Genomic DNA, 25,521 nt, shown 5'->3' on the forward strand with positions numbered 1-25,521 from the left:
AGAGAGACGTGTTAAGATGACTGGATGTCTGTTAAATAAACGATAGAGTTAGCATGTTAAAATGATGCATAACTAATATTTAACAAAACTTCTTCTATTTAAGTTAAAAATGAAAAAAAGGAGTAAACAATGAGTTATAGGAATGGGATAAAGACTATTATCTGGATTTGCATAAAGGTAAAATGCACTACCTTTCTCCATCTCTAGTATTCAATCAGAGAAAGGAATAGCTTAACATTTCATCACATAATCAATGCTTTTAAAATGAAAACTGACAAAACCAGATGAGTTATGTTTGTAATTACCCTTTATTTTCCAAGCCAAGGATGGATTTCCGTTCCTTATATTTTTCTCATTGTTGAAAAATAATACATTCTATGTTAGTGGGACTACTCACTGGTGAAAAAGATTTTTACTTTTCTGGGTTGTGCACAAGTTGTACTTAAGGCTAATTGGAGTTTATTGGTTCCGTTGACTCACCACTGAAAGGAGTCTTATAAAAATCTATGCTTACTAGGTCCCACTGTCTGTCAGTCATGTGTTTGGCAGACATCTTCCTCTGATGAAGTATTGTTGACTTTAAATCAATCTATATTTCAAGACAGTAGGATTGCTTGCTGGTTAAAAGGATGAGATCATTTAATCTGTGATGAGAAAAGAAATTTTGTGACTCTGGGCTTTGGTAAATGGACTTCTGCTTGGATAATTTATTTAGGATTTGCTATTGCTATTTTATTGTATTTCCAATATGATGAGATGGAATCTAAGTTATTACGGTCTTAGTACTAAATTGAAACTGAAACCATGGTGGATGTGGCACCTTTTCTATGACTTGTACATTACATGATACTAAAGTCCCTGATGATAAAACATATTCAGAAAGGCAAATTATTAAATTGCCACTGAATGTCATTGAGGAATGTGGGTCAGTGACACCTATACTCACATGTGCCTTACCATTAAGGGCAAGTTCAGTTCAGGAAAGTTTAAAGGAGCTGGCTTGCATAGATCTGAGCTGTACACCGGGGTATCATAGACAACTATATTTTACTGGACTACTGGATCTGGATCAGTAAAATTTCTTTCAGTCTCTGACTGTGAATCTCCACATGAATTTCCCCAGTTATCAATAAAATATGTGACTTCTGCAGAGGGGTGGCTTATAAACAATATAACAAGTAGAATTGGATTGAATAGGCACTTATAAACTAGGCTAGTTGAGATCTGGAAAAATGTGTTCATTATTAATTAGTATGATAATCCCACATCTTGTTAACATCTGGCTTCCCTGGTGGCTCAGTTCAGTCACTAAATCGTGTCCAACTCTTTGCAACCCCATGGATTGCAGCACACCAGGCTTCCCTGTCCATCACCAACTCCTGGAGCTTGCTCAAACTCATGTCCATTGAGTCAGTGATGCCATCCAGCCATCTCATCCTCTGTCATCCTCTTCTCCTCCTGCCTTCAATCTTTCCCAGCATCAGGGTCTCAGGGTCTTTTCCAATGAGTCAGTTCTTTGCCTCAGGTGGCCAAAGTATTGGAGTTTCACCTTCAGCATCAGTCCTTCCAATGAATATTCAGGAGTGATTTCCTTTAGGATGGATTGTTTGGATCTCCTTGCAGTCCAAGGAACTCTCAGGAGTCTTCTCCAACACCACAGTTCAAAAGCATCAATTTTTCAGTGCTCAGCTTTCTTTATAATCCAACTCTCACATCCATACATGACTACTGGAAAAACCATAGCTTTGACTAGACAGACTTTTGTTGACAAAGTAATGTCTCTGCTTTTTAATATGCTGTCTAGGTTGGTCATTAGCTCTTCTTCCAAGGAGCAAGCATCTTTTAATTTCATGGCTGCAATCACCATCTGCAGTGATTTTGGAGCCCCCCAAAATAAAGTCTGTCACTGTTTCCTCATCTATTTACCATGAAGTGATGGGACCAGATGCCATGATCTTAGCTTTCTGAATGTTGAGTTTTAAGCCAACCTTTTCACTCTCACTTTCATCAAGAGTCTCTTTAATTCCTCTTTGCTTTCTGCCATAAGGATGGTGTTATCTGCATATCTGAGGTTATTGATATTTCTCCTGGCAATCTTGATTCCAGCTTGTGCTTCTTCCAGTCCAGCGTTTCTCATGACATACTCTGCATAGAAGTCAAATAAACAGGGTGACAATATACAACCTGGACATACTCCTTTATCGATTTGGAACCAGTCTGTTGTTCCATGTCCAGTTCTAACTGTTGCTTCCTGACCTGCATACAGATTTATCAGGAGGCAGGTCAGGTGGTCTGGTATTCTCGTCTCTTCAAGAATTTTCCACAGTTTGTTGTGATCCACACAAATCTTTGGCATAGTCAATAAAGCAGAAGCAGATATTTTTCTGGAACTCTCTTGCATTTTCAGTGATCCATCGGATGTTGGCCATTTGATCTCTGTTTCCTTTGCCTTTTCTCAATCCAGCTTGAACATGTGGAATTTCTTGGTTCACGAACTGTTAAAGCCTGGTTGGAGAATTTTTGAGCATTACTCTAGTAGCGTGTGAGATGAGTGAAATTGTACAGTAGTTTGAGTATCCTTTGGCATTGCTTTTCTTTGGGATTGGAATGAAAACTGACCTTTCCAGTCCTGTGGCTCAGCAGTAGAGAATATGTCTGCTGATACAGGAGATGCGGGAGACACAGGTTTGATCCTTGGGTTGAGAAGATACCCCGAAGGAGGAAATGGCAACCCCTTCTGCTATTTTTGCCGGGAAAATCAAATGGACAGAGGAGTCTGGCAGGCTATAGTCCATGGGGTCACCAAGAGTCAGACACGCACACACAGAAAGGAGTAGCTGGACATATCTAATTGTCCTGGCCAGACTCAAAAGATGGACAGTTTTTCTGTCCCTGACTATGGTAGGATTTTAAATAGAACATGTTTTTATGACCCTGATGAGACTGAATCACTTATATTACTTAGCCCTTAGATTTAACAGGAAGCAATTATCACTGCACCCTAGTGTTTAAAATAAGCTGGAGTGATCCATGCTTGCTCCAGAAAGCATTCCTTTCCTGAATACTCTCTGAACATATTGGGCTAAAATTACAACTGTTTAGTTTCCTGCACTTGCGAACTTAGATCTTGAGTTCTTTTTCTTTTTTTGTCCTTGCTCCGAAATGTACTTCTTCAAACTAACTTGCTTTATCTAGATTGTTCGACTTAGCTGTTGTGGGTATTATCCTCTGACTGACTCTGTTAGCATTTGATTTTCTTGGTCCTTAAAATAACTTCCAAGTTCCAATTTTTATTCCCAGTTTCCAGTAGAAATTGGTTGTGTGCTTATACATACATCTTTTTAGGACACTATAGAGGAGTTAGTTATTTACCTTTATTTCCCTGGCAGGTTTTGGAACAATTGTTGGTTGGCAATGAAAGCAGCTTTTTATGTACAGAAACTTCCTTTTACCTGTCTCCCATAGCCAGTGTATGCAAACGTACAAACTGTATTTGAGCATTTTAGCTACATTTTACTTTTCAGTTCCTGTGTATGAGGATATTTTATTGTGCTTGTAGGTGAGAAAATAGGGAAGAAAGATTATTCCTTCAAGAAAATATGAGGGTACCAGGGGCTGAGAAGAGAGAAACCATGAGGAGTTATTGTCCAATGGGTACAAAGTTTGTATTTCTGAAAACTGAAGCTCTTCTGCTTTAGTGGTTTTTCCTTGTTTTCTTTTCTGGTTCCCTGAATAGGGGTGTTGGTTATACAACATTTGAATATACTTAATGGTAGTGAATTTACACTTAAAAATAGTCAAAATGATAAATTTTACGTTCACTTTACAATTAAAAAATTGAAAGCTGAAAGAAAAATAAAATGTAATTATTTAAATACATTTTCCCTAATGAGAGGGCTTCTCTGATAGATCAAGTGGTAAACAATCTGCCTGCAATGCAGGAGCATAGTAGACACGGGTTAGATCCCTGGGTTGGGAAGATCCCCTGGAGGAGGGCATGGCAACCCACTGCAGTGTTCTTGCTGGAAAATCCCATGGACAGAGGAGCCTGGCGGGCTTCAGTCTGTATGGTTGCAAAGAGCTGTACATGACTGAGCATGCATGATGACTAATGAGATGTGCTGGATATTAATGAAGCCATGGCTATATTGTGATTACTGATATACACTTTTGATTTCACGCACTGGGCCACACTGTTTTCTGTACAATCCTGGAGATTATTAACAGAACACAGTGCAAAAGATTTGATTATAGAAAAAGGATGAGCACAGTACTTGCTTTATTCCCCACACTTGCATGCTGTTTTGAAGTTATGAAGCATTACCACATACATCAATGCATCTGATCATCAGAAAGCCCTGTGAAGGAGAGCTTTATTCTCTCTTCACAGATGAGAGGCCGGAGGCTCATGAGAGGTTAAGAGAAGGCTTTGGTCTAAACCTCAGATTCTGATCTTCAGTTGGAGCTCTTTGTCTAATATCTTATAACTTCTCTTTGGTAAAAAAAAATCAAAAGAGCAATTCAAATCTGAATATTCTTATGATATGGTATTTAACACATTTTCTTTTCAAGTAAAGTTCTTTCTTTTGCAGTTTTAAATCAAATGCATTTGAAATGAGGCTTCATGTTGTTCTGTATTACCCTGCCCCCTGCCAGGAACAAATCTTGCATCATAGTAACAGGAAGAATTTAATTTATTGATTTATGATTTCAGTTATATAACACAGCCTAAAGTAATGCTCAAAATTCTCCAAGCCAGGCTTCAGCAATACCTGAACTGTGAACTTCCCGATGTTCAAGCTGGTTTTAGAAAAGGCAGAGGAACCAGAGATCCAATTGTCAACATCTTCTGGATCATGTAAAAAGCAAGAGAGTTCCAGAAAAATTTTGATTATGCCAAAGCCTTTGACTGTGTGGATCACAATAAACTGTGGAAAATTCTGAAAGAGATGGGAATACCAGAGCACCTGACCTGCCTCTTGAGAAACCTATATGCAGGTCAGGAAGCAACAGTTAGAACTGGACATGGAACAACAGACTGGTTCCAAATAGGAAAAGGAGTACATCAAGGCTGTATATTGTCACCCTGCTTATCTAACTTATATGCAGAGTACATCATGAGAAATGCTGGGCTGGAAGAAGCACAAGCTGGAGTCAAGATTGCCGGGAGAAATCTCAATAACCTCAGATATGCAGATGACACCACCCTTATTGCAGAGAGTGAAGAGGAACTAAAAAGCCTCTTGATGAAAGTGAAAGAGGAGAGTGAAAAAGTTGGCTTAAAGCTCAACGTTCAGAAAGCTAAGATCATGGCATTTGGTCCCTTCCCTTCATGGGAAATAGATGGGGAAACAGTGGAAACAGTGGTAGACTTTATTTTTTGGGGGCTCCAAAATCACTGCAGATGGTGATTGTGGCCATGAAATTAAAAGACATTTACTCCTTAGAAAGAAAGTTATGACCAACCTAGATAGCATATTCAAAAGCAGAGACATTACTTTGCCAACAAAGGTCCGTCTAGTTAAGGTTATGGTTTTTCCAGTGGTCATGTTTGGATGTGAGAGTTGGACTGTGAAGAAAGCTGAGTGCCGAGGAATTGATGCTTTTGAACTGTGGTGTTGGAGAAGACTCTTGAGAGTCCCTTGGACTGCAAGGAGATCCAACCAGTCCATTCTAAAGGAGATCAGTCCTGGGTGTGCATTGGAAGGACTGATGCTAAAGCTGAAACTCCAGTACTTTGGCCACCTCATACGAAGAGTTGACTCATTGGAAAAGACTCTGATATTTGGAGGGATTGGGGGCAGGAGGAGAAGGGGACGACAGAGGATGAGATGGTTGGATGGCATCACTGACTTGATGGACATGAGTCTGAGTGAACTCCGGGAGTTGGTGATGGACAGGGAGGCCTGGCGTGCTGCAGTTTACGGGGTCACAAAGAGTTGGACACGACTGAGTGACTGAACTGAACTGAACATTCAGCATTACTACCACATTTATTCCCTGCTTCTTGTGTTTTCATATGGAGGAGCTTCAGGTAGACTAGCTCTTCTTTTGATAAGTTGTTTTTGATTTTACATTAAAATGAGTTTTTAAATGATAAGAAATCTCAGTTTTAAGTAGAGGTGAAAAGACAAATCAATTCAGTAATGTAGTAAAAGATTAATATTTGTCAGAACATGGATTATTTCTGAATGTAAAGATGGTTTAATAGTGAAGTCTAATTTGTCACTTCTCTGCTCAAAGTTCACTTGAGTTGGCTTTTGTCTGGGTACAGGCAAAGTTTTTTGGGGAGTTCTCATTCTTTCAAATTAAAAGCAGTGCTGCAATGAGTATATAGATTGACCTTTCTCCACTTTCTTTGACTCTTTACCACTGATGAGAAAATGTGTCTTCAGATAAGGGCATCTGAGAAAAGTAGATGGTCATGTTGGCAAAGTCCCTTTAGCTTTTTCTTTTTGGATGGACAGGTTTGTGAAGCTGGAGCTCCATTTTCTCTGTGGATCCTATGTGAGCTTAGGGGCAAGTCCTGTTTCTCAGGTGGCTGGGGAATGAATCAGTCCTGCTGGACTGCCGGGCAGGGGTGGTTAATTACAGTTCACTGTCTCATCAGACTCAGTGGTTCACACCCCTAACCAGCACCTTCTGCTTGCACAGTTTCTGTATCTTCTCATCAGTTAGCACTAAGCTTCCTAGAGGAAGAAGGATGTGACTGATTAGGTCTTTCAAAACTCAGCAACCTCTGATCTGAGAGGAAAATACCCTTCCCTTCCCAGGGATACATCTAACTCTTTATATCAAAACTTAATATTATTTCCAATATTTCCAATATTGTCCATCAGCAAGCGTGTAGATAATTGTGATATATCCATACAATGGACAGTAATCAGCATCCAAAAGAATGAACTACTGAAACAGCAGCCAGAGTGGATCTAAAATAATCAAGCTGCATGAAAGAAGCCAGACAAGAAAGAGGACTTCCAATACGCTTCTGTCGCTATAGAATTATATGAAATTCAAACTTATTTGTAGTGACAGAAGATGTATCAGTGGTGCCTGAGAATGAGGATGGGATCGGAATAATGAATGGTGTCAGGAACAGATTCAGGGAATGTAAGGAAACTTTTGAGGCTGATGCGCATGTTCGTTGCTTTGTTGGGGGAGATGGTTTCACAGGTATACACATGTGTCAAAACTAATCAGATTGTAAACTTTATGTTTGATTTATTGTATCTCAATTTACCTCAATAAAGCTTCTGAAATAGCAAAAACCCAGGACTTCCTGGCTGTCTAGTAGTTAAGACACCGAGCTTCTGCCAGAGCGTAAGTTTGATCCCTGGTCAGTAAGATCCCGCATGCTGCGCTGTGTGGCCAAAACAAATAAACAGACAACTGCAGCCAAACAAAGCAAAAACAAAGAAGAAACAAACAAGCAAGCTAAAAAACAACTCAGCATCCTCAGACCTGAAGACGCAAATATCCATATCGTCTCAGGAATACATCTAATTTTATTTATAACAAAGCTTTAATTAATTTCAGTATTCTATGCTACACGTTATGACAGTATTATTGACCTAATAAAATCCATCTCATTACTTTTTATTCTAGGATAAATATGATACTGTTCCCTCTCTTTAATGCTTTTCAGGAGAATGATTATCTTAAAGCACATTTTGTGGAGGTTCTTCTATTCATATTCTGTTAGCTGCTCTATAAAATGTAAGCAGTCAGGCTCAGTGTGTATATTATATGATGGCCTTGGAAGAATCTGAAAACATTGCAACATTCCTACAGTATAACAGCTTAATAGCATTTCAACTGTACAGAATTTTCCACATAATTTGAGACACTGGTTTCCCAGATAACTGAAAAGCACATCACATTTTTATAATTTATATAGATGACTGTATAATGCAAACCTTAATGACGCTTCTTAAGGAAAAAGTCTTTGTTCATTTATGAATGTGATTAATAGAATATATAATCTGATTAATCATAGATGAGATAATAGGCCCATTTGAAGAATTTCCATGAACAGAAAAGACCCACAGTTAAGTTTTTTCCAGAGTGAGAGAACCAACGACATTTGAACTGTAAGATTATAAACTGCTAGAACTGGAAAGAGTATAAGGAGCAACACACATGTTTTTTCTTACCTCTCAAATGCTGGGAAAGCAAGAAAGCAATCAGAGTTCATCTCCCGGATCCAAGAAGTTCAAGGGCAGTATCCAAGGGTGTGTGACTCCCGGACAATCCTGGATGAGAAGCAGAAACCCTGCTCCAGCCTGCCTCTATGGCAGGCCAGGTGTTCCGTTGCTTCTTAGTCACAATAGTGAAGTGTAAACTTCAGCAGTGTTGCCCTTGAAACAGTTCATGAACAAATATTCGTCTTACATTTCATCCCCTTTTAGGGAGAAAGAAGACAGTTAGGACTCCATTGTCAAGTAACAAAAACACCCTGAAAACAAAACAAAAACATTTCTCAGAAATACATTGATATACATTTGTGTGCATATAGAGATTTTAGAATTCTATGTTCTTTATTCCTCCCTTAATTTTCTTTTTTGTTGAAGTAACCCATGATTAATCCACTTTTACGCCTTTTCCTTCATAGAATCTGTCTGTCCAACACGAATTCCCGTGGCAGCACGTGATGAGAAGGGGTTTGATATTCTTTTAGGCTTGGGTATAAAGAAAAAGGCTAAGAAGAGAGTTCAGCTTTTACCAACAAAGATTAAAGGATATGAAATAACATCAAAAGTTGATTTATCAGAATTCACAAGGTAAATGTTATATGTATTTTTCTATTTTCTTTTATTATTTTTGTGTGTGTTAGTTACTCAGTTGTGTCCAATTCTTTGTGACCCTGTGAACTGTAGCCCACCAGTCTCCTCTGTCTGTGGTATTCTTCAGGTAAGAATACTGGGGTGGATTGCCATTCCTTCTCCAGGGCATCTTCCCTACCCAGGGATCGAACCCAGGTCTACCTCACTTCAGGCAGATTCTTTACCGTCTGAGTCACCAGGGAAGCCTAATTGCTTTACAGTATGCTAGTTTCTGCTGTACAATAAAGTGAATCAGCTATATGCATACAGATATCCCCTCCCTTTTGAACCTCTCTCCCATCCCCCCATAATGTTGTATGTTGATACAGTTTTTTCTTGATAAATCTGCAGACATGTTGAGAATTCTTTAAGCTTATACACAGTCTTCTGTTTCCAGCAATGTTTTCCCAGAAGGTCTTCCTCCATCATACGTATTTGTCTCCACTCAGAGATTTAAGGTCAAGAAAATGTGGGACTTATGGAGAATTTTAACCATTGATGGAAGGCCACAAATAGCAGTTACCTTAAATGGAGTGGATAAAACATTATTATTTACAACAACCAGCATCATTAATGGCTCACAAGTGGTCACCTTTGCTGACCCTCGCGTTAAGGTAAAGATGCCTGGGTATGATTGTGGTATTCATGGGGAATTAGCATCAAGCTGGCGTGTTTTGGGAGAGGAGAGCCATAATTTAACATGACTGAAAAGATATTGATTTCATAATGTAATTTTGCTTACTGAATAAAAGCAGCAAAGGAAGAAAATTAGTATTTTTTTAATTATTGGAGTGTTGAATTATGATTTGCAGTGTTGTGTTAATTTCTGGTGTAAGGCAGAATGGTTCACTTATACGTATGTTATTCTTTTTCATATTTTTGTCCATTATGGTTTCTCACAGGATATTGAATATAATACTCTCTGCTGTACAGCGGGAAGGACCTTGTCATTTATCCATTGCATATGTAACAGTCTGCATCTACTAATCCCAGATTCATGCTCCACCCCCACCCCCTCCTTCTTGCGAGCCACAGTTTTGTCCTCTATGTCTGCGAGTCTGTTTGTTTCTTAAATCAGTTCATCTGTGTCCTATTTTAAATTCCAGATATCAGTGATATCACACTGTGTTTGTCTTCCTGGCTTGCTTCAGTTAGTATGATCATCTCACCCAAGTTGCTGCAAATGGCATTACTTCATTCTTTTTATGGCTGAGTAGCATTCTATTATATATATAAAACATACGTATACACATATAACATCTTCTTTGTGCATTCATCTGTTGATGGACATTTAAGTTGTTTCTGTGTGTTGGCTATTGTAAATAGTGCTGCTATGAACATAGGGATGCATGTATCTTTTTGAAGTATAGTTTTGTCTGAAGTATAGTATATTGTCTGGATATATAACCAGGAGTGGATCATATGGCAACTCAATTTTAGTGAAAATCTGTCTTAATTCATGTGAGATTATGGGGTGGGGAAAATCATATTTTCAGTGCTTGTTTCTAAGTGCCAGGAATATTTAATTATAATAACCACCCAAGGAAGGTGCTGTTGCTCTTATTTTACAGAAAAAAAAATGTTCAAGGATATTAAGTTCTAGTTAAGTTGTGACATCAGGAATTTAATTTAGGTCTGGTCAGTTTCAAAGCCCATGTTGGTCTGCTTTATACTGTCATTGAGGTAAAGTCACATTTGTCAGAACATTAAATACAGGTAGATAATGATATAGAATTTGCATTTATTAGCGGGACAGTTTATATCCCCTGAAGAAACATATATTTAATAAAATATATAAACTAAAAGTGTATTTTCCAAGTCAAATGTGTTCAGAATACAGATATCATGATAAAAGCAATTGCATTTTGATTATTATTGTAAAAATATAATAGTATGTTATATAATTTATGAAATATACAAGGCTGTACATGGAACTATGCATTTTTGCAATTTCTTCATTTGGTGAGAAGAATAAATTTAAAACATTGTTTGCCATTTTCATTAAAGACGATGTGCTGATTTCTGTAAGAAGTGACAAATGAATATGGCATGTTTCTCACCTAAACGAACTTATTTTTAATGTGATATTCAGTGCTTCTAGTATCTCATAGAGATGAAAAATGTTATTGGAATGTGGAAGAAAAAGTGGATTTCAATACAAAATGTGGGCAAGTCTTCATAAATGAGTTGGTTTCTGGAATGGGGTTTGAAGGATGTATAGGATTTTGATGGAGAGAGAGGACACGGAAATCTTGGTTCATTACTAAGGAGTCACGTGTAGTAAAGTGCAGAGTTTTCATTTAGAGCATAGAATGTGGTGCCCCCTGTGTTTCGAGTATAAGATACTCATGCACACAAAAAGCGAGCCAGGTATAAGTTCAAACTTGTATCATATATGTAAACATAGACCTGGGAACTGTACACACGGCTTTACATTTCGTTCAGTCAGTGATGGAATTCCATCAAAAAGTTTTGATCACTGTCCTGTCAGGATCTAAGCAGCTCTCTCCTCTGCTCCTTTCTCTTCTTTCATAAAGAATACCTTTGACTCTTTCCTGGAATTGGGCTTGGTCCTAGGAATACAGAAATGGTTAAGATGGGGCATGAGACTACTTCTAGCAGAGGGAAGAAGGTTGGCTTGGAGAGGGAAGGAACAGGGATTGAGATGTGTTTGAAAATTATTCAAACAAAGCAAGATACCTGTGAGCCTAAATTATGACAATGAGAAGGGCAATGGAGAAGTGAATCTGAGTTGTGCTTAAACACATCCTGGCTGGAACTTTGCATCTACCTGGTATGGCAACTGAGGTAAGGAGAAGGAGGTAAGGGTGCTTGCTGTGGTTTAAAAACTGAGGATATTATTAATATCATTTCATGGAGATCAGGAGAAGAAGGTTTGGGGGAGACTGTCCAAGAGGACAGACTAGTTACATGATACACAGATGCCATGAAGTACGTAGGATGAGAGTCCTACTTGAATTGGACTTTAGGAACTTATCTGTGACCTTGAGGGAGTTGTTTCCACAAATACTTTGGCCCAGATACTTCGGAATGTGCGACGGAAACTCATGTAGGGATTAATAAAGTGATTGGTGGGTATTGGCCTTTGGGACCCAGCTCGGGTCAGGGTGAGTTAGAATATGATACAGCCAATCTGTGTGGTACTGATTTATGGTTGATGACTAAAATATGAATCTCCTGTATTCCCTTCCTATAGATATTATTTGATGAAGGCTGGCATCAGATTCGTCTTTTAGTAACGGAACAAGATGTAACTCTGTATATTGATGATCAACAAATTGAAAACAAGCCATTACATCCAGTGTTAGGGATCTTCATCAGTGGGCAAACCCAAATTGGAAAGTACTCTGGGAAAGAAGAAACTGTCCAAGTGAGTAAAAATGATTTGCTTTTTGCATCCTATAAAATGGAGCTTTAGTGATAGTATTTATCACATTTAATTGTATTTAACTTAATTCCTTTAAGGGACTTAATCAAAAAGTGGTCAGTTCATTAGTGAAATTGTATGTTTGTGTGTATGTATGAAAATGAAAAATCAGACTTAATAAAATAATTCTTAGAAATATGTTCTCCTGAGTGCATGGTAGAATTCTATGTTTTTATGAAACATTAATTTCATATTTCCCAGGAGAAACATAGATTGTATCATGAATTTGGAAAAGATAATATGATTAAAGTTGTGAGTGGCAGTTATAAAAATTTCTTTGCAGCTGTGAGGATAAAATTAGATTAATGTGTGTCAGGATTTTCATAAGCAAACCCGTGACTGTTTGGCATTCTTTTAAACTAGCATATCTATTATGGGTTGAGAGGTGTGTATTTCAAGCCCTGTCTTGAAAAATCCTTTATTTGAAAAGGTATGTTTTTCTCACCCTGTTTCTATTAAGAGAAGATGGTGTCATATTCAGATGTATGATTATGGTCTCTGTGTATTAATGTCAAATAGTAGTAAATATTTAAATAGTAATAGGTGCTGGGTTTACTCATCACACAGCTCTCTGTGCCAACAACTAAATCTTGGAAACCAAAGATGGTTTCTTGAGCCTCCTCTGTGCAATCAGGGCTGTGGAGAGATGTGGGGTGAACACAGAAAGCCTGGGGAAGCTTTTCAGTGGCCCAGGAAATGCTTTCTAGAGGAGCTCTTAATACAAGGATGCTACATAAGTACCACTGGGGTTTCCCAAGGAAACCAGAGATTTGTGTTTGGTGCTACGAAAGTTTTCCTTGGAAGTTACATTGCATCACATCTTTATGCTATATGTCAAAAATTCAAATTTTGTGTTTTTATTATTTATTGTATTTTATCGTTATCAAAGATAAGTGCTTTGGTCTGTGTCACATTATTGCTGACTACAGTGACTGCTTCTTTGTATCTGAGTTGCTTTTTATAAAGCCGTTTGTTTGGGCTTCAACTTTAACTTGGCTGGTTTTGTGTTTTCAGTTTGAAGTCCAAAAGCTACGAATCTACTGTGACCCAGAGCAGAACAACCGGGAGACAGCGTGTGAAATACCTGGATTTGTGAGTAGGATGGATTATTTTTTCCACCGGGTGTTGCTTCAGTACTTTCAAAGCAATAAATAGAATGCAGATGGCATGTGAGCTTGAATTTAACTTACAGAGTTAATCTGTTTCTTCATTTTCAGTGCAAATAAAATGATATTGATTAAAACATATTTTGAGGTTCATAATTGAAATACTGTTATTATGTATTAATGTACAAGTGTAAATGGAAGAGCACAGGGAATGTTTTTTCATCATCTTGGGGGTCATTGTTGTTCCACTTCTTGAATGAAGCAGGGTTGGACCTGCTCTAGAAAAACATAGAATTCATTGTCTGAAAGTCCAGTGAGTAAACCACATTTTTAAACTTCATCGATTGTGTGAGTGAAATACTTTATGTGGCACGATTCTGAAGAGTAGAAAATGATTCATTTTCCTGTTCATTAGCATGTTTTCTCAAACCATAATGAATATAAAGTTTTCTTCTTATTGTTGTTAGGTAAGATTTTCTTATATTTCTAGGATATAAGCAACTTTCTATTCATTTAGAGATGTTAATGCATTAGGAAGAAAAAGATTATAAACTAAAACGTTAGAGTCTGATCATATGCATGTGTGAGTGTGTGAAATTGATTTTTCTCTGGGCAAAAAAATGGTATGTTGTTGGTAATGCAGATATGGTAGAATGTAAAACTTTTTGACAATGTGAATTCTCAGTGACATATGAGCCCTACATGGTTCTTTTCCTTGTTATAGTCTTGTTGTCATCATCTTCCTTTTCCCTATTAAAGTGAATAACTTATGGGTTCACATCTTCTGAAAATTTGAAAGCGCAGAGCAGTGCATTTAAGGGATCTATAATAAAAATCAACAACGGAAACTTCTAGAAATGATTTCTTCTGAGTTTTTCTACTTTAACTGTTTAAACATTGTAACTTTTGTTTTATATATACTTATAACTTGGAATATAAATTTCTTTCGTTTAAACACTATGATGTTTATTTTAGATGCTTATAACTTGGAATATAAATTTCTCCTAAAACCATTAAACAGTTATTGCATTTTGAGAGTCCATTGTGCATACTTGATTTGTTGTATTTGTCCATTGACATTTGCCATGACCATGGCCACTCCACCCCCTGCCTCCCATAACAGAAGCATAGCTTGAGACTGTAGATTCTGAGTTCTCATATCCACCTTCTGTGTTTTAATGGCTCCTTCCTCCCTCTCATGTGTGACTTCTTCAGGTTTGTTTATACCCTTTTTCATCTTTATTCCCATCTTCTCATTTTCTGATTGAACTTGTTATTGTTTGGAAAGACTACTAACCCATTTTAAATCGTGCATTATTCAGTAAGAAATAGATTGTTTAGCAAGAAGCTTTCCTAAAGTAAATTGCATAAAATTGAACGCATGTAGTTTGTGACTTGCTTAGATGTGTTTTGTCTTTTTCTCTGGTTCTCACGTGATTTCCAGGGTGCTAAGTCGCTTCAGTTGTGTCCAACTCTTTGCAATGCTGAGAACTGTAGCCTGCTAGGCTCCTCTGTCCGTGGGACTGTCCAGGCAAGAATCCTGGAGTGAGTTGCCCTGCCCTCCTCCGGGGGATCTCTCTGACCCAGGGACTGAATCCGGGTCTCTTATGTCTCTCTGGAGAATTCCATGGACAGAAGAGCCTGGTGGATGACAGTCCATGGAGTTGCAAAGAATAGGACATAACTGAATGACTTTCATTTCACTAAGTGATTTCCAGAAAGTTTAAGAGAGCATAAAAGCCCCACCTTGAGGTAATTTTATTCCTGTGAGGCTGTTTTACCAAGCACACTCTCATCGTTGGCTAATTTCCTTTCTTCATCCTATTATAAATGTAAGAATAACATATATAGGTAATTTTTTAGGATAGTTGCTAAATGTTAAATCAAATGTTTTAGCTCTTGCTGGTTTTGATACTTCATTTATCTCTACTCTAGACAAAGAAATATCTGTAAACTAGAAAGATAATTTAGAAATTTACTTCAAAACATGTCTTAAAAACATGTTTGTTGTTGTTTTTCTTTCAGAATGGTGAGGTAGGCCTGGACACTATTATTCTCCTTATGGTAATATTTGCATGGTGGGACTGTTTAGCTTCCTTCCATCAATTGTAAGTATGTCAGAGAAATAGAATCCATTTCCATGTGGTTTGAGTGTATCTAGTATTCATAGCTTGTTTGTGTGATGCTGAATTTCTTATTGGATTGGGCTAGATATCATTGGAAAGTGACTGTAAGTTGTCTTCACCATTTCACACACACACAGACACACGCGTGTGCACACGTGTGTTTGCATCTTGCCGTGTGGTACGTCTCCTTTTCTGTCTTTTAGTGCCTCAACGGTCCCAGTGATGTAGGTTCAACCGCAGCTCCCTGCATTTGTCCTCCAGGAAAACCAGGACTACAAGGGCCCAAGGTGAGTAACACCTAACTTGCTTTATTTGTTAAATCAGACAAACTAAAGCTGAGCAAGCACGAAATTCCTAATCACCATTGAGCCCGTTGTGAATATTCTGCCTAATATCTTAGAAGAGTTTAAATGGTGAGTTTTAGTGATTTTTTAAAAAAAGTGTATCCTAATCTGTAATTGGCTTTGAACCTTAAATTGATCCCACAATAAAGTGGGGGAGAATATTATTTTGTTTGCTTGCTTGTCCATTTGTGTTTTTTCTTCTTAATGCTGCTACTGTATCCCAAGAATGATACTTTCTTACAACCAGGTAGAAAATGAAGAAAGATATGTTCTAAATTCTTAAATGTCTAAATGCTTAATCTGTCAAGATGATTTTCAGATAGAAAAATGAAATAAAAACTTGAAAATTGGTTTGAGTGTTGTGTTTGATGTCCAGGTCTAAAAAGAGAGTCAAAGGTGTGCATATGTACTCATTTATTTTTTTTACTTATCATGCAATAATTATTTTTAGAAAGTATATTCTTTTAGTCATTTTCATACATGCGTATCTCTCAGTTGCATTTACATATTTATTTGCATGTGTATCTGTATATATATTATTTGTGTGCATATGCATTTTTTCTGTATATTTGTATAAACATATTCATTTGTGTACACATTTGTATATGATTGGAAGTATGATGTGCATACTATTTTATAACTAGTTACTTTTTACATAATATTCCGAATCTGTTTCTATCTATTAAATATGAATGGCTGAATTTTTTAAGTAGGTTGATACGGATTGTGGCATCACTTAGACATAGCCTAAGATACTGAGAGTTGAGTGGTTTGTCCACTGTAGATAAGTCTTATTTGTGCTGCTGTGCTGTGCTTAGTTGCTCAGCCATGTCCGACTCTTTGCGACAGCATGCACTATAGCCCGCCAGGCTCCTCTGTCCATGGGATTCTCCAGGCAAGAATACTGGAGTGGGTATCCTATCCCTTCTCCAGGGGATCTTCCCGATCCAGGAATCGAACTGCAGTCTCCTGCATTGCAGGCAAATTCTTTACTAACTGAGCTAACAAGGAAAACCAAATCTTGTTTACTTAATATTATTTAAAAATATCATCTAGATAAAAATGTCTAACTTGAAAACAAGTATGACTTCTTAGCTAGAGAGAATGTTTTGAGTATTAATCATTTATTACCTGAAGTGACCATAATAAATTTTGCTAAATATGAATTGTAATATTCATTTAGATGGAATTTTTTGATAAGTTTTAATCATCACAACTAAAAGATTTCAGATTTTAGATTGGTTATCTGAGAGAATTGAATACTGGTCTTTTGTGCGTGTTTCCCCATCCATTTTCAGGTGATAGTTTATGACCCACTTCAAACCTAGCTTGAAATTAAGAAAGAAACACAGTTTAAGAAATAAAAGGGTAAATTAAAAATAAACCTGTTTGGCTTGGAATTTGATTTCAGTCCTTTATAATCGGTTATTGTGAACAATTTTTAGATTGCATTTAGATAGATTAATTCAAGTGTTCTTCTGATAAACTAGCCATGTTATTTAGGATGTTTTGACCCAAAGGAAAAATACCTGCAGTATGCTTCTCAAACAATTTACCTTGCAAGGCAGCATGGTATGACCTACCTACCAGCCATACCTATGTGATATACCTACCAATATATCTTTTGAAATATATTTATACAACTTTATTTAACTTGGAATATTTTACATTGAAATGATTTGGTCTGCAAGAGATACCTTGTGGAAATCAGAGTTCCATGACACTGACCTCTCTAAGCCCAGAGGACCTTCCGCCTGCTCAGGTTGCCCCCCGGGGCCTCTAAGGGGCTGTCTACTCTGCAGGCCCCCAGGGCCTCCTGATGTATCCTGATCTTCATCAGTGGTCCATTAGACATCTTGAAGTAATACCAGTTTTTATGCACATATGTTCCTGCAGCAAACTTTTAGCACACGCTTTGTCTTATCTGTGAAAGCCTCTGATTCTCAGTATTTTCAAGTTTCATGTGTTCCTCATTTTCGTTCTCTCTTAGTCATCATCTCACCCCTTTGCCACCTACCACTTTAAGCGAAATTGCAGTTTTCCACTGATCTTCAAGTTGGCGTGCTTTCTTAATCTGCTTTCCATTTTCTTCAGAAAAGCTGGCAGGAGGACAGGAACACACACACACTCTTCCATCCTTTTAGGGCTCTTTCCCCTGGAGGTGGTTCCTTACTCACATCAGGGACCTGTATGTGAAAAACAGAATCCATAGCAACACCCTGAGGTTTTCTTCCCTTGGAGAACTTCTGGCCTGGAAAATTGATAGGTTTTTAATTAGTCCAACAGAATCAGAACTAAAACAGATGAAGCGATTTTACTATACATCCAGCTGAGATGTATTGGTCGTTTTTGTTAGATGTTCTCTGGAACGCTTTACAGATTTCCATCAGGCAGACTTATCTGTACAGGAGAATCTAGTCTTCCCAGTAGCGAGAAATTGGGTTCTGGGAGCTGAGAGTTAAGTCATGAAACTGAAAGAGGAGAAATTCACATGTGGATGGGTGAGTAAGTGCTGATTCTAAGATAAAGTCAGTCATCTGCTTCAAGTTTTCTGAACTTCCAATGAATATGACAACCCTTTTGTAAAACCAGGTTAATTTATCTATGATGACCTGGGCTTCTCTGGTAGCTCATCTACTAAAGAATCTTTCTGCAATGTAGGAGACCTCGGTTTAATTCCTGGTTCAGGAAGATCCTCTGGAGAAGGGATAGGCTATTCACTCCAGTATTCTTGGGCTTCCCTGGTGGCTCAGATGGTAAAGAATCTGCCTGCAGTGTGGGAGATCTGGGTTCAATCCCTGGGGTGGGAGTATTCCCTTGAGGAGGGCATGGCAAACCACTCCAGTATTCTTGCCTGAAGAATCCCCATGGACAGAGGAGCCTGGTGGGCTGCAAGTCATTGGTATGGCAGAGTCAGACATGACTGAGCAACTAAGCACAGCACAGCCCATACTTGGACTCTTCACTAAGCATAGAGAAATATATCTGTTAAGCATAGAGAAGTCCCTGAATGAGGCTGGCTTATTCATTCTGTCTCCCTACTGCAAAGGGAGTGACTAAATTAATGACGCTCTGGGAATGATTTTTATATGGAAGCACCTCACAGTGAAGGTTAGTTCAGTTCTCCTTTGGAATTTCAGTGTCTAGAGTAGTGCTTAATAGTGATATTTTTTATTTAATGAATTATAAAATGATTGAAAAAGTAAGATTCATCTGTCCCCCAATTAACCCATGTGGAATGCGTTTGTTCTATATGAAAGATCCAGGCAATCTCCGGTTTAAAAATAAATCCCTTCCAAAAGACCTGTCCATGCAACGGCAGCTTCTTCCTCCACTTCGTAGCTAAAGGGACATTTGTGGGGACAAACTCCCCACATTTGGTCTAATCTTTAGAATCTGCCTGTCAGTGCAGGAGATGCAAGAGAAGTGGATCCCATCACTGAGTCGGGAAGATATCCTAGAGAAGGAAATGGCAACCCACTCCAGGATTCTTGCCTGGAAAATTCCATGGACAAGAAGCCTGGTGGGCTCGTCTGTGGGTTCCCAAAGAGTCGGACACAACTGAGCACACACACATACAGAGTGAAAATGTGGGAAAAAAAGCAATTTTTTTTCAACTTTTTTTAAGGAAGAAGCAATTTCTTAATAACTTATTTTCTCTGAAATACCATTCTTTCTACAAGTTTATTGGTGCCCTTTGTTTTACCCTGATAATTCTACTAAGTAGCGTTTCCTTTGGGTTATCAAGGTAACCTCAGGCTAAAATACAAAAGCCTTTGGGAAATTTCAGGAACCACTGGGCGTTCACATATTTATGCTAATTTCCCCAAACTAAGTGGATTCCTTCTAGCTGAAGAGAATTAGTATTTGAGTTTTGAGGGAGAGAAGAGGTTGGTTTTGGTGAAAACCAAAGGAATTGGTCTTAGGTCAGATACTTCTGTGGAGGGCAGTGGGTAGTCTCAAGGCACAGGGGTTTTGAGAAGAGAGCTTTAAAACACGGGATGCAGGCCTAAGCGACCTTTGTTTTAGATGAATAACTTAAAAGAATTAGCTTACTTTTGCAAGCGCAATTGTTTCTCACTTTGTTCGTATTTGCACACTTGCAAGGCCATGTGCAGGGATGTTTCAACTTAGTCCATGATGTTCCCATCCCTGGCAGCAACTCAGAAATTCTATGGCACAAAATCAATTCATCATAAGTAAGAATTGCTTTTCAGCTGAATACTTATTTTTTGAAATTGCACATGTTTCAACTAAAGTACAAGAAAGTAGATTGAGAATTTAGTCACAGTTGTGTAATTATATGTCATATGTCTAATTTAATATATTTGGAAAATCGTTTCCACGTTAAGGTTGCTAGCCTTCCCTGGGTTGGTTTCTGATCAGTTTGCATTTTGATGTGGGCAGAGAGAGGGGCATTTAGGAGCATGGTGTCTAAAGTTCAGTTAGCTGAGTTCCCGTCTCCACTGCTGCCTTGTGACCTTGGACAAGTTACCTAACCTTCTTGGGCCTCAGTTTTCTTATATATAAAGTGGGAACAGTAAAATTACCTGCTTCATGGGATTCTTATGAAGATTAAGAAATTGAATACAGGTAAATCTCACAGGGGGCTTCCCTGGTCACTCAACTATAAAGAACCCTTTTGCCAATGCAGAGGACATACGAGATGCTGGTTCAATCCCCGGGTCTGAAAGATCCGCTGGAGAAGGAAATGGCAATCCACTCCAGTATTCTTACCTGGAAAATTCCGTGGACAGAGGAGACTGGTGGGCTACAGTCAATGGGGTCCTCAAAGAGTCAGACGTGACTTAGCAACCCAACAACAGCAAATCTTGTGGAGCAGTACTTAGCATGTAGTAAGCAATCAGTAAAGGTTGTTGTCAGCTTTTACTACAGTAGTAAAATTGAATTTTTATTCTAATTGGCCTTTTCTTCAAAAATCAGTTAGGGTTTTACTTTATTCTTCTAGTTTTTTTGGAAGCAATAACAAACCTACCTGAGGTTTTGCAAATAAACCAATAGGGCAATAGTTCAAATAACCACTAAAACCTACCAGAAATAATAGAACCTGCAGAAGAGATTATTTTCCCTCTGGGGGCCATTGACCTGTGTTGCCTTAAGAAGTCACATTGGGTTTTATCTTGTGGGTGAATTTTTCCCTTGGAAACTTAGTTTTGATTCATTTAAAATATTATCGTTAAGTATGTTTTGTACTTTTATGCAGCTTAAAAACACAACTCCTGTTTCTTCTCATGCCAAAGTTTTATTTCAGCCTCATCATCATAGAAGTTAAACCTTCTCAGATCCTTTTGATGTTGTGGATTTTGCTGATAATTAATACTGTACGAGTAAAGAGGTCATTAACGGATTTGATCTGATTGGAAATAATCAGTTCAGTTCAGTCCAGTTCCTCAGTCGTGTCCTACTCTTTGCGACCCCATGGATTGCAGCACACCAGGCCTCCCTGTCCATCACCAACTCCTGGAGTTTACTCAAACTCATGTCCATTGAGTCGGTGATGCCATCCAACCATCTCATCCTCTGTCATCCCCTTCTCCTCCTGCCTTCAATCTTTCCCAGCATCAGGGTCTTTTCCCATGAGTCAGTTCTTCACATCAGGTGGCCAAAGTATTGGAGTTTCATCTTCAGCATCAGTCCTTCCAATGAACACCCAGGACTGATTTCCTTTAGGATGGACTGGTTGGATCTCCTTGCAGTCCAAGAGACTCTCAAGAATCTTCTCCAACACGACAGCTCAAAAGCATCAATTCTTCAGTGCTCAGCTTTCTTTATAGTTTAACTCTCTCATCCATACATGACTCCTGGAAAAACCATAGCTTTGACTAGACAGACCTTTGTTGAAAAAGTAATGTCTCTGCTTTTTAATATGATGTCTAGGTTGGTCATAACTTTCTTCCAAGGAGCAAGCATCTTTTAATTTCATGGCTGAAGTCACCATCAGCAAATAGTTATCGAAATTCTCCTTGATACTCAGCATTGTCCTAAAACAGTGGAAAACATTAACCATGTTTTTAAGGGGCCTCAATCCAAATGATGAATGAAGACCAATCAAGGGATAATTTTGAGAAAACTCTCATTATAAATATCTTAGTGATCACTGAGTGACAAGGGAGCTGCTGTAGTATTTCAGTAGAAAAAGACATCAGGAGAAAATGCAGTAACAAGGAGGGTACATTGATTGGAAACCTTGTTATATGGACTCAAATGCAAAAGGAAGAAAGTCTTCCCAGGAGAAAAAGAAAAGAAAGATGGGATTTGGTGAGAAATAGTGAGGCCAATCTGAACATGATTAAAGAAAGATGGCAGAGAGGCCAGAAATCAGTGTGGATCCTCTCAAAATAAGAAGAAAAAACATCTAATACCCTAGAGAATGGAAACACTGCTCTCTCATGCCCGGCTGACACTGGCTATCTTTGGATTAGAATTACAGATTGTGCCTCTTCAGCAAGAAGCTACATGTCCCTGCATTATTTTTCTCCCCAAGTTTACAGCTATTCCTTTTCTATCTCTTTTTAAAACGGCGTGTCCCTTCTCCTCAGCCTCTCCACGTGGTCAACCTGTTGGGCAAGCATAAGGAAAAGCCCATCCCTTCTCCACTGTCTCCTTGATAGACTTCACACAGTTCTTTCCATTTTTCCTGTTATGTTTCAGGAACAAACAGCCCTCGCCAGTAGCCTGAAGTCGAATTTCAGACCAGAGCACTTGGCTCTGTGGAAGTTCCCTTAGCAGTGGCCTTTAGTTAACATATAATCACTGGGGTATGTGTGAATAATTTCTTGCTGTAGATGTGAAGCCCTGCTGAGTTGAAATCAGTTATCTCTCTGTAGTAGTTCACCAATAAATGATGGCTGAGACATGATCTTTTTCAACAAGATGCCCCTCATGGATTCTGTAATACACAAATATGATATCATCATTATTATTGTTTTTAGACACACCCTGTGTTTTGTGGGATCTTAGTTCCCTGTCCAGGGATCAAACCTGTGCCCTCAGTGGATGGAGTCCTAACCACTGGACCACAGGGAATTCCCTGATACTATTTTTTGAGGTAGTTCTTAGAATTAAATTATAAAACACACTCACTTCACAAAAAGTGTTGCTTTCATTGTTTTTCACACATCGTGACCATCGGACTACTCAGTTCAGTTCAATCACTCAATCGTGTCTGACTCTTTGCGACCCTATGGACTGCAGCACGCCAGGCTTCCCTGTCCATCACCAACTCCTGGAAATTGCTCAAACTCATGTCCATCATGTCGGTGATACCATCCAACCATCTCATCCTCTGTCGTCTCTTTCTCCTCCTGCCTTCAGTCTTTCCCAGCATCAGGGTCTTTTCCAATCTGATTGGTCAGTATTGGCCATTGGGCAGCATGCTACAGTTTTTAGAATGTGTCTGGGCTTGTTGCCAGGCTGTATAGAATAATGTTCCTTGGAGGTCTCTGGTTTGTGAGGATAGAGTTTCTATTTTAGGTGTAACATGTATTCAAGGATGCTGGGAGCTGGACAGGTTGTTTGGCTTGGGCCTGGTTTTCATGAGGCTTCATATTCATGGGGCTTCCCTTGTAGCTCAGCTGGTAAAGAGTCTGCCTGCAATGCAGGAGATACTGGTTTGATTCCTGGGTTAGGAAGATCTGCTGGAGAAGGGATAGGCTAGCCCACTCTGTTGGGCTTCCCTGGTGGCTCAGCTGGTAAAGAATCTGCCTACATTGTGGGAGACCTGGGTTCGATCCTTGGGTCGGTAAGATCCCCTGGAGAAGGGAACGGCTACCCACTCCAGTGTTCTGGCCTGGAGAATTCCATGGACTGTGTAGTCCATGGGGTCACAAAGAGTTGGATATGACTGAGCAAATTTCACTTTTTCTTTCACTTTTCATTTTGATGAAAATATTCAAGTTATAGAAGTTTAATATTGTATTAAAATGAAATTATAAATATAGGCAGAGACACACTGACTAGATTGAAAGGAACGATTGTTGTACAGCTTTAAACTTGACTCCCACATGGAAGATCACATAGCCTGTGGACTTTAAAAAAAAATACAACTTTTTTTAGGCTATAAATTATTTTTATTGAAGTATAGTTGACTTACAATGTTGTGTTAATTACTGCTCTACAGAAAACTTATTCAGTTAAGCATACACACACACACACACACACACACACACACACACGTGCTTTTTCATAGTCTTTTCCATTATGGTTTATTGTAGGATATTGAATATATTAATAGTTCCCTGTGCTATGCAGTAGGACCTTGCTGTGTGTCCATCCTGTATATAATAGTTTGCCTCTGTTAAACCCCAATTCCCAATCTATCCATCCCCCACCTCTCTATCCCCTTGGCAACCACAAGTCTATTTCTGTCTTTGAGTCTGTTTCTTAGGTAAGTTCCTCAGTGTCATATTTTAGATTCAACCTACAAGTGATATCATATTAAAAATAATTATAAATTGAATTGTTATATCATAAGTCATGGATTCCTGTAGTGTAATGTCTAGAATAGAATTAAAGTTGTAGATTTCTGAGTGAAATATTAGTTGTTGAAGCCATAATTGTTGTGACATTGCACAGGTTTGTTCAGAATTCTAAACATGTTTCCTGCGATAGATACTGACATTTTACATCAGTGAAAAGTACTTCCCTTGTTATACCTGTAATGTGCTGCTGCTGCTAAGTCGCGTCAGTCATGTCTGACTCTGTGTGACCCCATAGACAGCAGTCCAACAGGCTCCTCTGTCCCTGGGATTCTCCAGGCAAGAATACTGGAGTGGGTTGCCATTTCTTTCTCCATACCTGTAATGTTCACAGAATTAAATCCCTGAAATATTTCATAATAAAAAGGCTTTACTTTGAAAAGTAACTATGATATCATTTTTCTAACCCTATTTTGAGATTTCCAGTTTTACATTTGTTTGTTTGTTTTACAAAAAGCTGCAAGTGATGGAATTGGTTTTGAACCCTGGTGGGCTCTGACTGAATCAGTAGAGTTGGTTGTTTTGGACTGAGAGCTTTTTTTTTCCTCTCTAGGGTGACCCCGGACAGCCTGGGAATCCTGGCTACCCCGGACGGCCTGGTCAAGATGGTAAGCCTGTGAGTACAGAAAGCTTGGTCATCTCCAGTACTGGGATTCTAGGGTCAATGTAACCTCATTGCACGGGGCCAAGTTCAACAGGCAGGGGAGACTTTATTCAGGACAGTTGTCATAGAGGAGAGTCAACTCCACACAGCTGAACCAGAGGGAGGGGGGCTCCTGAGTGCTGGGTGAGCTGGGGGGAAAGTGCTGGAGGCCTTTCAGGGGAGGCTGATCCAGAGATGGAGCAAACGCAGTTGTTCCTGAGTCTGGCGAGTGTCCTCCGAGTGATTGGCCCATCTGTGTTTGCTTTTGAGCAGCTGTCCAAGTCAGGCTCCTCTCCTCTTGTTTTCTTAATGGTTCCATTTCAGAGGGATGGCTCCTGGATCCTGGGGAAAGACCTGGGCTGTCACATGGGCAAGAAGCTTTCTAAAAGATTTACATCTCAAAGGACCAGAGAAAGAATTTAGATGATCAGTTTTCTAAAGTAAATGCTATAAGAAAGGAGATCAGGAGTGTAGAGTTGGGAAGAAAAAAACTGATGTTTCTTCAAGCTGAGGGCAACATTAGGGCTAGCTTGA

The 25,521-nt window shown here is 38.7% G+C and overlaps 1 protein-coding gene across 2 annotated transcripts in view; it reads left to right on the plus strand.

Annotated features, from left to right (window-relative positions):
* The window catches only part of COL21A1 (collagen, type XXI, alpha 1), a 236,889-nt gene that overhangs the window by 96,474 nt on the left and 114,894 nt on the right, over positions 1-25,521 (plus strand). For both annotated transcript variants that reach the window (XM_010848536.1, XM_010848535.1), the window contains exons 4-10: positions 8,612-8,780; positions 9,220-9,436; positions 12,040-12,213; positions 13,285-13,362; positions 15,402-15,410; positions 15,706-15,789; positions 24,898-24,960. In XM_010848536.1, the coding sequence (XP_010846838.1) occupies positions 8,612-8,780; positions 9,220-9,436; positions 12,040-12,213; positions 13,285-13,362; positions 15,402-15,410; positions 15,706-15,789; positions 24,898-24,960 (794 nt within the window). The remainder of the gene's footprint in view (positions 1-8,611; positions 8,781-9,219; positions 9,437-12,039; positions 12,214-13,284; positions 13,363-15,401; positions 15,411-15,705; positions 15,790-24,897; positions 24,961-25,521) is intronic.

The sequence above is a fragment of the Bison bison genome, unplaced genomic scaffold (assembly GCF_000754665.1).
Source record: "Bison bison bison isolate TAMUID 2011002044 unplaced genomic scaffold, Bison_UMD1.0 scf7180017864270, whole genome shotgun sequence".
NCBI classification, from domain to species: domain Eukaryota; kingdom Metazoa; phylum Chordata; class Mammalia; order Artiodactyla; family Bovidae; genus Bison; species Bison bison.